Here is a 13,819-nt window from a genome sequence, read left to right as displayed (position 1 = left end):
CTGACCAACCAAAATGAACCACTTCACACTTATCTGGGTTGAACTCCATCTGCCACTTCTCAGCCCAGTTTTGCATCCTATCAATGTCCCACTGTAACCCCTGACAACTCTCCAGACTATCCATAACACCCCCAACCTTCGTGTCATCAGCAAAATTACTAGCCCACCCTTCTACTTCATCATCCAGGCCATTTATAAAAATCACAAAACGGAGGGCTCCCAGAACAAATCCCTGTGGGACACTACTGGTCACCAATCTCCGTGCAGAATATGAACCCTTTGCCTTCTGTGGGCAAGCCAATTCTGGATCCACAAAGCAAGGTCTCCTTGGATCCCATGCCTCCTTGCTTTCTGAATGATTCTTGCATGGGGAACCTTATCAAATGCCTTACTGAAATCCATATACACTACATGCACTGCTCTACCTTCATCTATGTGTTTAGTCACATCCAAATGCTCATAAATCCTGCCTCTCGAGATCTTCTCCAACAACTTGCCCACCACTGAAGCAAGACCTACTGGTCTATAATTTCCTGGGTATCTCTACTCCCTTTCTTGAACAAAGAAACAACATTTGCAACCTTCCAATACTCTGGTACTTCTTCCGTCCCTATTGATGATGCAAAGATCATCGCCAGAGGCTCAGCAATCTCCTCCCTTGCTTCTTACAGTAGCCTGGGGTACATCGCATCCATCCCTGCCACTTATCTAACTTAATACTTTTCAAAAGCTCCAGCACATCCTCTTTTTAAAAAAAAATGTCTATATGCTCAAGGGTCTCAGTCTGCTGCAAGTCATCCCCACAATTGCCAAGGTCCTTTTCTCCAGTATTCATTAAGTACCTCTGCTACCTCCTCTAGCTCTATGCACACATATCACCATAAACATCCATTGTATTCCTTCCCTATTTTCCCTAAGTATTCTGAAGGTTAAACATTGACTTGGACAGCCCTTACCATTGACTTAGAAGAAAGTATCCTGCAAAGATTCAGATAGTTCCCTTTCAATGTCAGTTGCTGGTCCAGAAGATCTTCAGTACCCAGTAATAGTGACATTACCAACAGGAAAAAGCTAACCAAAAAGTGAACAGGTTTCTTAACTAACCTTTTACATTGCAAACTAATTGGACAGAAGTGAAAATTAACATCTTTCTATAATCAGGCTATCCCCAGTTGCATCCTCTACTGTCATGCCCACCAACTGTTTGTGCCCTTAAAAGTGTCCAAAGCCATTTTGGCTCTGCTTGCAATCAAAAGAAGAAATTCACAAAAAAGTAAAATATCATTCAATTACACCACATGCCAAATAGGTTCCACATTCATCCTCTTCTTCCCTCTCCCTACCTCCTTTAAAATTAAAATCAACTCTGCCTTAATCGTTTATAGTAACTCATTTTCATGCTATCTTCTCAAGCAATCTTCCCCTGCAAAGATCAGAGTTCTCAATATCATTCTGAATGCTTTTTGTTATAACATTCACATTGGAATCTGTTCTTCTAATTGCCCCAGTTCACTATTTGAGTGATGCATATAGTACTTCATTAATCAGTAAAAATGTTCTCCTTAAGTCTTGCATCAATCGAGACCATCAAATCAATCTCCAGAGCTGGTATTGTTGAGAATACAAGACATTCCTACAGCATTAGACCCAAGGATAGTGGAATACACTCCCAAAAATCTGTCTATTAAATCCAACCTCTTCTTTCTTCACAGATAAAAATGCAACCACTCCTTATTTGATTAGGAGAGGATTTTTAAACATGATTTTGTTGCAAAATAGAATTAGCAGCTAAATTAAATTTGCACGTGTTTGAATAAGGGGGCCTCTTGTTTGAGAACATGCTGCATTTTAGTTTCTTGTGAATATACTTTAAATTGAATAAATCTTTGCTTTGTCTATATGCAATATTTTATCACATTAAATACTTAGAGAATGCTCTCATTTGTTCACCACAATTGCTATTTTTTCTTAAAACCTACATTCTGAAAGTATCCAATTTAAAAGTAATAAGAAGACTACAAAAGGCCTGTTTCGTTTAACTCTAATTTACAACATCAGAGTAATGGTATGGAGACCCTGATTCAAATCCTAATGTGACAAGTGAATTCAGTTAATTCACTGAATAATACATAATTAAAAATACATATGACTAGGAATCATTGAGTACTAAGGCACTGAATTGTTTTTAGAAAACATTCTGATTCATTAATGATTTTCAGCAAAGGAAATCCGCCATTTCCTGGTCCAATTTACATTTGATTCTCCATTGATTGCAATCTAATTATTACTTAACTATCCTCTAAAAATGGCCAATCACTTCCGTTAAAACACTAGCTTTCAGAACAACTGGATATGGTAATAATTGCTGTTTTTTTCCAGAAAACCACAGCCCATAAGTGACTAAAAAAATTAAAGTCAACCACAGTACACAAAAGAACTTTTGTTTATTGAACAGAGTACCATTTCCAAAATAATTCCAAATAAAAATCTTACTCATTAATAATTCTGACAATAACAATAAGCTTGTTAAAAACCATTGAACTTACCACTGTTTTGCTGAAAAATGAAATAATTTAATTCTATATTATTGAACTGCACAAAGCATGAATCTTAAAAAAAAGTGCAATGTTGCAGGTGTTGGTAATCCAAGATGAAAAATTCCACATATATACAGTTGGTCAGGTAGTATCCATTGAGATAAACTGTCAATTTTTCAAGCCAATGAGAACTATTCAGAATGGAAAAAGTAGATTGACCTGAAAAACTTCTTCTCTGCTTATTCCACAAATATGCCCTGACTTAATGGACAGATTCTAGCATTTTGTGTTTTGAGTTCAAAAATCCTATGTTACATTTCCAATCTGGGAAAACGAATATCATCTTAACTAGCAGAAGACAACATAGCAACCAGCACTGGGGCCCCACAGGGGACAGTAGTGGCTCCCTTCCTGTTTACCCTGTATACCTTGGACACTGATGCAACACTAAGTCATGCCATCTGCAGAAATTCTCTGATGACTCAGCAATAGTTGGGTGTATAAAGGGAGGATGGGGAAATAGTGTCAAATGATGCAAGCTGAATCATCTGCAGTTCAACATTAGCAAGACAAAAGAGATGGTGATGGACTTTAGGAAGACTAGGACTGCATTGCTCCCTGTTGCTATTGATGGTGAGGACGTAGATGTGGTTAGGACCTATAAATACCTGGGGGTGCATCTGGACGGCAGATTGGAATGGAGCACCAACAGAGGCTGTGTACAAGAAGGGCCAGAGTCGCTTCTACTTCCCGAGGATACTAAGTGCAATGTTGCAGACTGAGAGACTGAGACCGCAGGCGACTCCTTCACATGTTCTACCAGTCTGTTGTCACGCCAGTACAATCTTCTAAGCGGTGGTGTGCTAGGGCAATGGTATCAACATGGGTGATGCCATCAGGCTCAATAAACTGATTAGAAAGGCTGGCTCTGTTATAGGTGTCAAAATAGACACATTGGAGACTGTGGTAGAACAAAGGACTCTCCAGAAAATCCAGGCGATTCTGGACAATGTTTCTCACTCTCCGCATGCCACCTTGGCTGAACAGAGTACTTTCAGTAATACACTAAGACAACTGTACTGCTCCCAAGAGTGCTATACGAGGTCATTCTTACCCTCAACCATTAGGCTCTATAATGAGTCAATCTATAGCCAGGGAAGAGATGACCCCCTCCAGTAGGACTGTTAGAGGCAACTTTTTTTAAATTAATTATTTCTTACTTCTCTTCTATTATTTGTAAATTCACATATCTGTGCATACGTAATACTACTGGAACACTAATTTCCTTTGGGATCAATAAAGTATGTAACTATCTAGTAAGGCTTTACCAAAATAATCCAGGGTTAGCAGCGGGTCAAATGATGTATTTAAATGTACACATTGCGTCGATTTTCTCAAGATAACTAAAATCTATTTGTAAAACATATGAGAAATTAATATGCTAAAGTGTTCTATTACAATTGATACACTAGCATCCATCTGACTGTGTGGAAAATTATTCACACATGTCCAGTCACAGTAAGCTGGAAAAATACAATCTGGCTGATAACTACCCAATCAGTCTACTCTCAAATATCAAAGTGACAGACATCAACATCAAGCACTGGATGCTGTGTTGTATTATCAAGCTGTACTTACTCAGGCCCAGAATAGATTTTGCAAGGCATACTCAACTTCAGACCCAACTTTGCTTCAAACTCCTAAGGTGAGATGGGGATTTTGATCCATGACACCAGGACAGCAGTTAATTGAAGGTGGCATTAGAAATATTGATCAGTGGATGATACCAAAGAGTTGAGGTGATCCATTACACAAGCCAGTCACGATTTTTAAACACCTCAGGCTTCACAGATCATGATCTCAGTGTAGAATATTATAGACCCAATCATCTTCAGTAGCTAACTCCCATCACAAGGTGAAAAAGTGGGGTAGGTTTCATTCCATTCACAATTCTTCAGCAATGAGACATCACATGCCTACATGCATGAAGAATTAGACAACCCTCAGGCACAGGCTGATGTCAGACAAAGTATTCATGCCACAGAAGCACAGAAGAATGATTATGTCCAACAAAAGAGGGGAGAAAATCCAAAAATGCAAAGGGATTTAAGAGTCCTTGTGAAGAACACCCTAAAGGTTAACTTACAGGTTGAGTCAGTAGTGAGGAAATTAAATGCATATGTTAGCATTCATTTCATATTCTAGAGCTCTAGAATATAAGAGCAGGGATGTGATGCTGATGCTTTAAAGGCACTGGTGAGACCTCACCTTGAATATTGTGAACAACTTTGCGCTCTTTAAGAAAAGATGTGCTGGCATTGGAGAGCATTCAAAGAAGGTTCACAAGGGTGATTCTGGGAATGAAAGGGTTATCATATGAGGAATATTTGATGGCTCTGGGTCTGTAGTCACTGGAATTTAGAAGGATGGGGGGGATCTCTTTGAAACCTTTCGAATATTGAAAGGCCTAGGCAGAGTAGATGTGGAAGGGATGCTTCGCATAGTGGAGGAGTCTAGGACTAGAGAGCACAGCCTCAGGATAGAAGGGTGTCGGTTTAAAGCAGATGTGAGAAATTTCTTAAGCCAGAGAGTGGTGAATTTGTGAAATTTGTTACCATGGGTAGGCTGTGGAGGCCAGATTGATAGGTTCTTGATTCGCCATGGCATCAAAGGTTACTGGGAGAAGCCCAGAGAGTGGGTCTGAGGAAGGGAAAAAAGGATCAGCCATATTGAATGGCAGAGCAGACTCGATAGGGCAGGTCTAATTCTGCTCCTATGTCTTATGGTCCATCCAACCGTACCTGACATTCAATGACATGACCTCTGCAGGAACCCCATTAACGATGGTGTTGCTGTTGACCATAGACCTCAGCTGGATCATCCAAATAAATACCATGTTCCTTAGTGCAGGTCAGGGACTAGTAGTAAATTACTCATCTCCTGACAACCCCAAAGCCTTCCCACCATCTACACAGCACGAGCCAAAGGTACGATGGCAAATTATCGTGCATTATAGGAATCCCTATACTAGAAGGAATAGAGCAATTCAAGATGGTAGCTCACCTCCATTTACAAGCACAATCAGGGATGGGCATAAATGATAACCAGTGATGCCCAAAACCTGATAGGTTAACAACAAATAAGAGGTGATGAATCCCCAGGACCCAATAAACCATATCCCAAGGTCTGAAAGAAATGTGAAGGAAATAAAGACTGTCATCTTCTTAATTTTACAGGTTATACAGAGGTTCTCACAGAAGGGAATGCAGCAAATGTAATCCCGTTATTTAAGAGAGACAGAACACACATCAGCTAGTCCAGCATCAATAAAAACAAAAGATCTATTATTAACAAAGTGGTAACAGAACCCTAATAAAAACATTGGGCAGGGTCAACATGGTTTTTATGCAAGAGAAATTATGTTTGACAACTATTACAGTTCAATTTTCTAACTTGCAGAATAACTGCAGAGGCCAATGAATATGATGTATTTAAACATTCTGCACCTCAGTAAAGTGTCATACAAAAGGTTATGAAACCAAACTAGAATGAAGAAGATTGCCAGTAACATTTTAGCAAGGACTGAAGATTATCTGATAGACATAAAACAACTGTAATAAGCAGGGTGTTACAGAAATCATTTCCAGCTCCTAGCAATCTATGTTAATGATATGGATGAAGGGATCAGGTGTTGTTGATAACTGAAACCTGGGTGGTATGATGAATTGAGAGGAGGATGCAATGGAACTTTGTGGGGGGGGAGGGGGAGGGTGGCTGCAAAAATAGTATGTGAGTATAACAAGGGCACATCCTGCTATTAGGAGGGTGGATGATTGTGAAGAAATCTCCAAACCATTGAAGAAACCAGATGAAAGATCATTTAGAATTCTCCAGCTAATACGACTTGAGGCTCAGTCACTTAGAATATTCACATATCTATAGATCTTTTGGTTAGTAGGGGAATAAACACAGGTAGGGATAGTACTGGGAAGTCATGCTGAAGGAGGATATTGTCTGATCTTCATAGATAATGGGATTGGTATGAAAGGCGGAGTAATCTACTCCTGCTTCCATTTCCTACTTTTTTTTACGCTACACAAAATGTTGGTGATTGCATACAAATATCAAATTGTGATTGATGTTATTTTATCATTACAAGTTCATCCTTGATATTTAAAATTAAGATGTAAGCCCTTTGCAAACATAATTGGAATTCAAAAACCAAAAAGTTGCATTTTACTTTAATGCACCTTCCATTAGTTGCTCTAATGAACAAGTTTACAAAACTTTACAAAATTGAAAGTAAAGCATGGTGTTTACAGATAAATGTTCAAAAAAATCCATTTAAAAATTCACTTTCCATCTCAGTTCTAATCCCTTTAAAATACATAGATGATTTACTGCTTGTAGGAACTTTAATTTTGACAGCATATTAACCAAAATTTTCTTGATATTTGGAGAGGTTTCAGAGAACAGTTCCTCATTTTTAAGATCAACTAAGGTTACCCAGCCAACAACATCATATGCCCACACAGAGATAATGTGAGTTTAATATTTATTTTAATATTTATATCTGCAACCAATCAGTTCAAAATAAATTTAAAAGCAGGAAGACCTGAGCACTGTAATTACTACATCTACCAATGCAGAAAATGCGGTAGTTAATACAATTTCCCAATTAGTTATGGAGAGGGGGAAATATTATTGTTGTAAAAACATAGCCATCACAGTGAATTTCCTTTCCATGGGTTACCTGCATCGATATTACTTCAGCCATAATTGGAATGTTCTGTCTATCCCGCTGACTGAGTTAAGACCATAAGACCTGAAGGCATAGGAGCACAATTAGGCCATTCAGCCCATTGTATCTTCTCTGCCATTCCATCATGGTTGATTTACTATCCCTCTCAATCCCATTCTTTTGCCTTCTCCCTGTAATCCTTGACACTTTTACTAATCATGAACGCGGCTGCTTTGAAACGAGAACAGTTGATAGCGCTTCTCTGATGCTTTTGCCCTTTGTTGTACAGTTCTGATTATGTGAAATATTATATGAACCATACCAAACAATACAATCAAGCAGTCACTAAGCTTCTATCTTATCTTTGTCTGACAAATAGCTTTGCATGCTTCAATTACTAAACAATGCTGGGCCACTCCCAAAGGTTTTGAAAACAATAAATTGCTTTGCCTTCTCTGGCATGGTTTCTGCATGTGACAATCACTTTGTAACCGTTTATTCTTTCATTTAAACCCATCCAAAAATTATGTTACTAAAAGCAAAACATATCACATACTACTCAACGTAACATTATTTTTTTTTGTAACACTGGCCTTTTTTTTAAATGGCAAGCAAAAAGAACTGCTTCCAAAATAGTGAAAATTCAGGCAAAATGGAAAGCTCGAAGAAAAAAAAACTTTATTGTGACATTGATAAATTATTTCTGAAAACAGTGAAGAGCACCGTGCTCTAGTCACACTAAAACTATTCACTTTTCTGAGAGATGATGTTGTGAGAACAGGAACATTTACAGATAATAGTCTCTGATATTTCAGTTCTCAGGAGCAAGTTGCCTGAAGTAAACTGGACTAGGTAGCCATACTATATGCAGTTCCAATGGCTTTTATCCTTGTTGCAAGAAGCAAAATGCTTCATATTAGAATGTGCTCCACGTTGAACATTTTACTTTGAAAAACATAATTCTTTGGACTTGGGATACACAATTAGTATTTGGAAATTTATTTATATCGAATGCATAGTGAATTTGTTAAGAATTATTCTTCATCTGTGGAACTGGTAGCTTGAGAAAGTGCATTATAGCTTGTGCTACTTTTTCAGGACCAATGTTGTATACAGGATGGGTTGGTTCCTGGAGGAGAGAAGACAATTTATAAAATGTATAAGACTGCGACTGAAATTTGATTAATATTTTGTAAGAACAAAAAGTTAATTTGCATCTAGTCTACACTGAATGGGACTAATTATTACTTGCCTATGAAATTTTAACAATTGTATAAAAGCTGGCAACATAAACAACTCAAATACATCCATGAAGCTATCCACAAAGGAAAAAAAAATCAACGACATTCAACATAAATATTTTGACAAATGAGGCAAAATTATTAAATTGTTATGATTGTGCAAAATAATTTGAACTGCACATTACTCCAGTAAATTATTGACAAATTCCTGTAATTTCTATTGGTAAACTGCAATTGCCACACAACCTTTTCAAAAGGTGTAACCTCTAAATGAGTATTAGTGCTTATCTCAAACACAAGAACTGTACTGGAGGGCAAACTGTGCATAGATCATAAACAACACGAAGTAATTTGGGGAGATTCAGTATGTTGCTGAGGCTTGCAATTCTTAGTTCAATGTCAAATTTCAAATATAACTGCAAAACAAAATTTCTATTCAAAATTTCACAATGAGAAAATAGCTGAGATTCCCTTAATTTATTTGAGACACTACGCTGCGTAACTGGAACAGAAGACTGTTGCCGAACATTTCCTAACTAGTGTCAGTCATGTGCATGTTGTGTGGCCGTGAGACAATACACCGTGCTTAGAGCAAACAGTTTTTAAATAGCATCATTTGCATGCATGTGTTCAAACAGCAGTCATTTTTGTTTCTGATTGCTGGCGAGTAATAAACAATAAGATAATTCAGAGCAGTTTGGCTCACTGCGGTTTCAAGCATTCAGGATTGGAGATGCCAGAAACAGCCGGGAGTGAAAATGAAACGATTTCATTACTTCACAAGTTAGGAACTACAAAGAATTTGAAGATATTGACAATCATCTAGTATACTATAATTAGAATGAAGATCTGGAGGAGGTAATCGTCAAAAGCACTGTTTGAAGGCAGTCCATTCATCTGTAATAGGTACCTGCGCTGATTTAGTTCATTTACAGTCAATCAAAAGAACATATCAGCGTACACTGGATTAATTCCTCCATTGATAACAATTAGGAATGAATACACAGTTTTATAGTACTATAGTAGTTTTGGTAGTTTCTAATTTATTCTGCACTTCATTTAAATACATAATTTGCTACTCAGATTAAAAGGCAGTTTGTCTTTTTTTTTATACCTTTTTAACTATTTCTATGAAACTTTGGCTAATTGGGGTAGTTGCTTAATAGGGGCCAAATGTACTGGTCCTGATGTGTCCCAATTAACTTTACTTTATAAATGAACCCCTAAAGGATGGTTGCTTAGTTCTCCCACATTTCTTCTTGCTTACCAGCCTGTTTTTTTTGTCACCCACAATGGTTTCATGCAGAAGTTCTCCACCAGCAAAATGCTGTGCCACTGAAAGTCCACTTAAACAATAGCAGGTATGGTAAAAATCTCTTGATCTAATATGGGAAAAATATGACAAGTGTCAATATGAAATAATATCATTTATTATCCAAAGAAATCAGAAGAACAGACAACATTCAAAAACTGCAATCAAAGAAATTATATTGTATATTCTAAATTGTAGTACTTACTCAGCTTCACCAATTTGCCAGTGAAATAAAATACTTAAGTATTTTGGAAGCTATCAAAACGTGCAAGCAATCTAAAATAGTGTGATAGACTAGTATTCATGAATGCATGTTTGTGTTTACCAACAGGGAATATTCAAACATTGCTTCATAAAGTCCTTATAAACTTATGAAGCTGGCGGCTCACTCAATCGCAGTGGCCTCTTCGGTCCAAACAAAGGTTTTGTGTGATTGCAAGACACTGCTGAAAAAAAATGCTGTGACTGTATGTTTTTCTGCTATTGTAATTATATGTGCTGTGTGTGATTGTTGATACAGTGTTTCGCACCTTAGCCCCAGAGAAACACTTCCATTTGGCTGTATTCATGTGCATGGGTGAATGACAATTAAACCTGAATGTGAATTTATGCATTTTGTTTGCTACAAGATAAATGCCCCACTTCAAAAATAATGCTCAGGTATACAGTACTAAGTCAGTAAAATGTTAAACTGCTCTTCCCTTATAGTTTCTAGATTCTTATGCACAATTTTAGGTCTCTTATACATTTGTTGATTCCATTACCAAGTCGAATTTTCTGCCTCCATGAGAATTACACCTTTTGAAAGCATTCTCCATTTTATCATTTTCTTTCAATCAGCAGAAACTGCAAGATAAACTGCAGCCTCATAAGGTTGAGTTAGAATGTACCATACAAAATTACCACTCACTTGCCAGGTTTATCCAACAATCCTCCAGTGGAATTCTGACAACAGAGTATGATGTACTCTTGAAGCGCTTCCTGATGAAACATCCAGTGTGTCATACTGAGAGCATCTTTCCCTATAAAAGCATTACAATAGAACAGCATTAGCTCACGGAGCTGGAGAAGCAAGAGGACTGAATTTGATAACCTAGAGATTTAAAACTGAGAAATGAATGGAACAGGGTTTCAGAAACAGACAGGACAAACTTCCACTTCATAATCTTCAGCTCCTTTCTTGTTTTTGCCCCCATTGTTTAAGTTCCACGAATCTCAGGTGATCCAAAACATTAATATCCACATTCTGCCTCAAAGTCATGTTCAAACATCAGCTTTATCTTCACTCAGTATTCATCCTCATGTTCTACTTCTCTAGCAGTCTCAAATTGTAAATATTTTTGTTTTGAAAAGCCGCTCATGGTTTTGCATTATCCATTACTCTTCTAGAGTTCCAAGCACATTCTCTGCAGTTTCTTCCACATGCCCATCCAACTCTTTAAAGGCAGCCTTCTCATCTCCCTCAACAACCCTGCATCAACCACAGGCTTCTAGGAAATGCCTTACAACCGCAAGATTGACTGCTTATTTTCACAAAGGAATATACTTTCAAAATGGGTGTCCTTATTTGATTATTCTACTTCCAGCAAATATCAAAACCATGCTTCAAAGTTTTTCTTTACCTCATTCGACAAACAGTGCTAGAAATGAATTACTTAGATGATAAATTGTAATTTTTTCTCTCCAGATGATGTGTACCACATTAAATTGCCAGTGAGTAAACAGCAAATAATAATTTAAAGCAAACGTACTCCGTATACTCAATAGATCAGGTTCAAGTTCTCTTTCTTGATATTTTAGAAATTGAGATTTGCCTATTTAATATGAAAATTAACTGCAATAAATAAAAGCACATAATATTTAACTGGTGTTTTGCACGTACCCTCCGCATGTAGTGCACGGTGTAGAAGCGGCAAGAGTCCAGCCTGCCAGAATGAGTAACAACCATCCACCAACTTGTTGCATCGACCTTGAAATCCACCTTCAAACCGCATTTGCCGACTTGTCACCCAGCGCTGTATGAATTACAGTAATACAGTTTAGACCAGAAAAGTAGCATTGTTAATATCACATCATTTTATGCAAGTTAATATCTTTAGACTAATTCTCGTTATGAATTATCAAATAAAAGAAATTAAGTAATTGCACACCTGTCCTTTATTTACTACCTTCTCAGCTCCTTGTGCAGTACAAGAGTAATCAATCAAATTCATTGTCAATACATCACAGAATTACTTTGATTTCACAATGCATACAGTACTGTGCAAAAGTCTTAAGACACATAAATATAGCTAGGGTGCCAAAGAGTTTTGCACAGTACTGTATCTGTCAACGTGGAGTGGAGAGCAAGTTTGTAAATCTGGCGGAAGCAAAGGATGTTGGGAATGGAGAGGGTGGAACACCATGGGAGGGGTGTGGGACAGGTGGCAGAGGAATGCCAGAGGCGGGGGGAGCCGTGGATGCAGACACATCAGCCCTAAGACACCAGGAAAGGTTATTTGAATCCAAACAATTGGTTTATTGATTATTAAAGCATGCCTCTCTCTCTCTTCCCATTTTCCCAACCATGATTCCCCTCTCCCTGCCCCCTTCCCACTCTCAGTCCACAACAGAGATCCATATCAGAATAAGGTTTACCATCACCAACATATGTCATGAAATTTGCTTCTTTTTTGTGTCAGCAGTACAGTACAATACATAAAATTACTACAGTACTGTGGAAAAGTCTTAGGCACTCTAGCTAAATATATGTGCCTAAGACTTTTGCACAGTACTGCATGAAGTTAAAATTTAGAGACAATTTTCAAACTAATAGCCCTTTTACTTACTTTCACACAAATTAACATAAAGCTACAGCCCATATTAACAGCTGTTAAAAAAGTTACGACATACCACAAGTGTGCATATATTCATCAATAAAAAATGTATTCATAGGTTTTCTTTTCTCTGGAAAAGAGAAATCTGACTAGTAACATAATAAAGATCTTGATGGTCATGAATAGGTTTGATGGAATACTAGACTGGGAGAAGGATGCAGAGAAGCTTTAGGAAGATACGGATTAGGTGACTGGGCGAAGACATGGCACTTGAAATCATGCACAAAAATGTGTACTCATCCAATCTGGTAGATCAATTGATTTTTTTTGAAAATGGTTAGAGACTGATGTTCAAGCTCAGAGGGTCTCAAGGACCCTTGAATGCTAATGAAAGTCGACATGTAGGGACAGCAGGCAATTATGAAAGCAAACATGTTGCTCTTTACTGCATGAGCATGAAGACAAAAGTTGGGATTTCTTCTTCATTTCTGTAGCGCCTGAGTGAGACGACATCAAGGACACCATGTGCCAAACTGATCTTCCTGTCAAAGCAAGCATACTTTAAGTAGAGGGAGTGTTCAGCAGATTGATTACTGGAATAGCAGGTTTGTCATGGGAAGAGAAATAGAACTACTGAGACTATAATCTCAAATTTGGAAGAACAAGAGCCAATTACACTAAAGCGTGATAAGGTAGGGATGAAGTTTCTGCTAACTAACAAGAGTAGGACCACTTGTCAGTCTTAAAGAAGGATCCATTGTTGATGTCTGCATCTGTGTGAAGCAGCATACCACAGTGTCCGTCATATCATAGTGGAAGACTTTAATCAGGCGAGGTGGAAGTCTCTGTTTAACTACTTTCAACAAATCACCTGCAACACTAGAGGACTCAGTAGTAGTGCGATCACTCGAGTCGAGTATGATGTTCTCCTAAGGATGGGTCCTCAGGTGGCTGTAGAGGCCAATCCAGGATCCATATATTCTGGTGCAATGTGGGAAAGGGTAAATGGTGGTTGTGGTTAGTGGTGTTTTTTTTTTGGTTTTTCAGTCTCTCCTTTCATAGCTGCCGCTAGGACACAACAGAGATCGTTCTCATGTAGCACAGCTCTCTCCTGAACATTTTTCTTTCAGGTGTATATATTGAGCGCAACTTCTTCCCAGATTTTAGCTGTA

General features: G+C 37.9%; 1 protein-coding gene across 1 annotated transcript in view; it reads right to left on the bottom strand.

Annotated features, from left to right (window-relative positions):
* Positions 1-7,939: 7,939 nt before the first annotated feature.
* The window catches only part of fntb (farnesyltransferase, CAAX box, subunit beta), a 90,278-nt gene continuing 84,398 nt past the window's right edge, over positions 7,940-13,819 (bottom strand). Inside the window, exons 9-12 of the mRNA XM_072266218.1 lie at positions 11,714-11,846; positions 10,742-10,853; positions 9,787-9,901; positions 7,940-8,407 (exon numbers count right to left, since the gene is read on the bottom strand). Of these exons, the coding sequence (XP_072122319.1) occupies positions 8,306-8,407; positions 9,787-9,901; positions 10,742-10,853; positions 11,714-11,846 (462 nt within the window). The 3' untranslated portion in view covers positions 7,940-8,305. The remainder of the gene's footprint in view (positions 8,408-9,786; positions 9,902-10,741; positions 10,854-11,713; positions 11,847-13,819) is intronic.

The sequence above is a fragment of the Mobula birostris genome, chromosome 1 (genome assembly GCF_030028105.1).
Source record: "Mobula birostris isolate sMobBir1 chromosome 1, sMobBir1.hap1, whole genome shotgun sequence".
In the NCBI taxonomy this organism is placed as follows: Eukaryota; Metazoa; Chordata; class Chondrichthyes; order Myliobatiformes; family Myliobatidae; genus Mobula; species Mobula birostris.
Note: the sequence above shows the minus strand (reverse complement) of the source record. Positions and strands in the feature narration are given on the sequence as shown.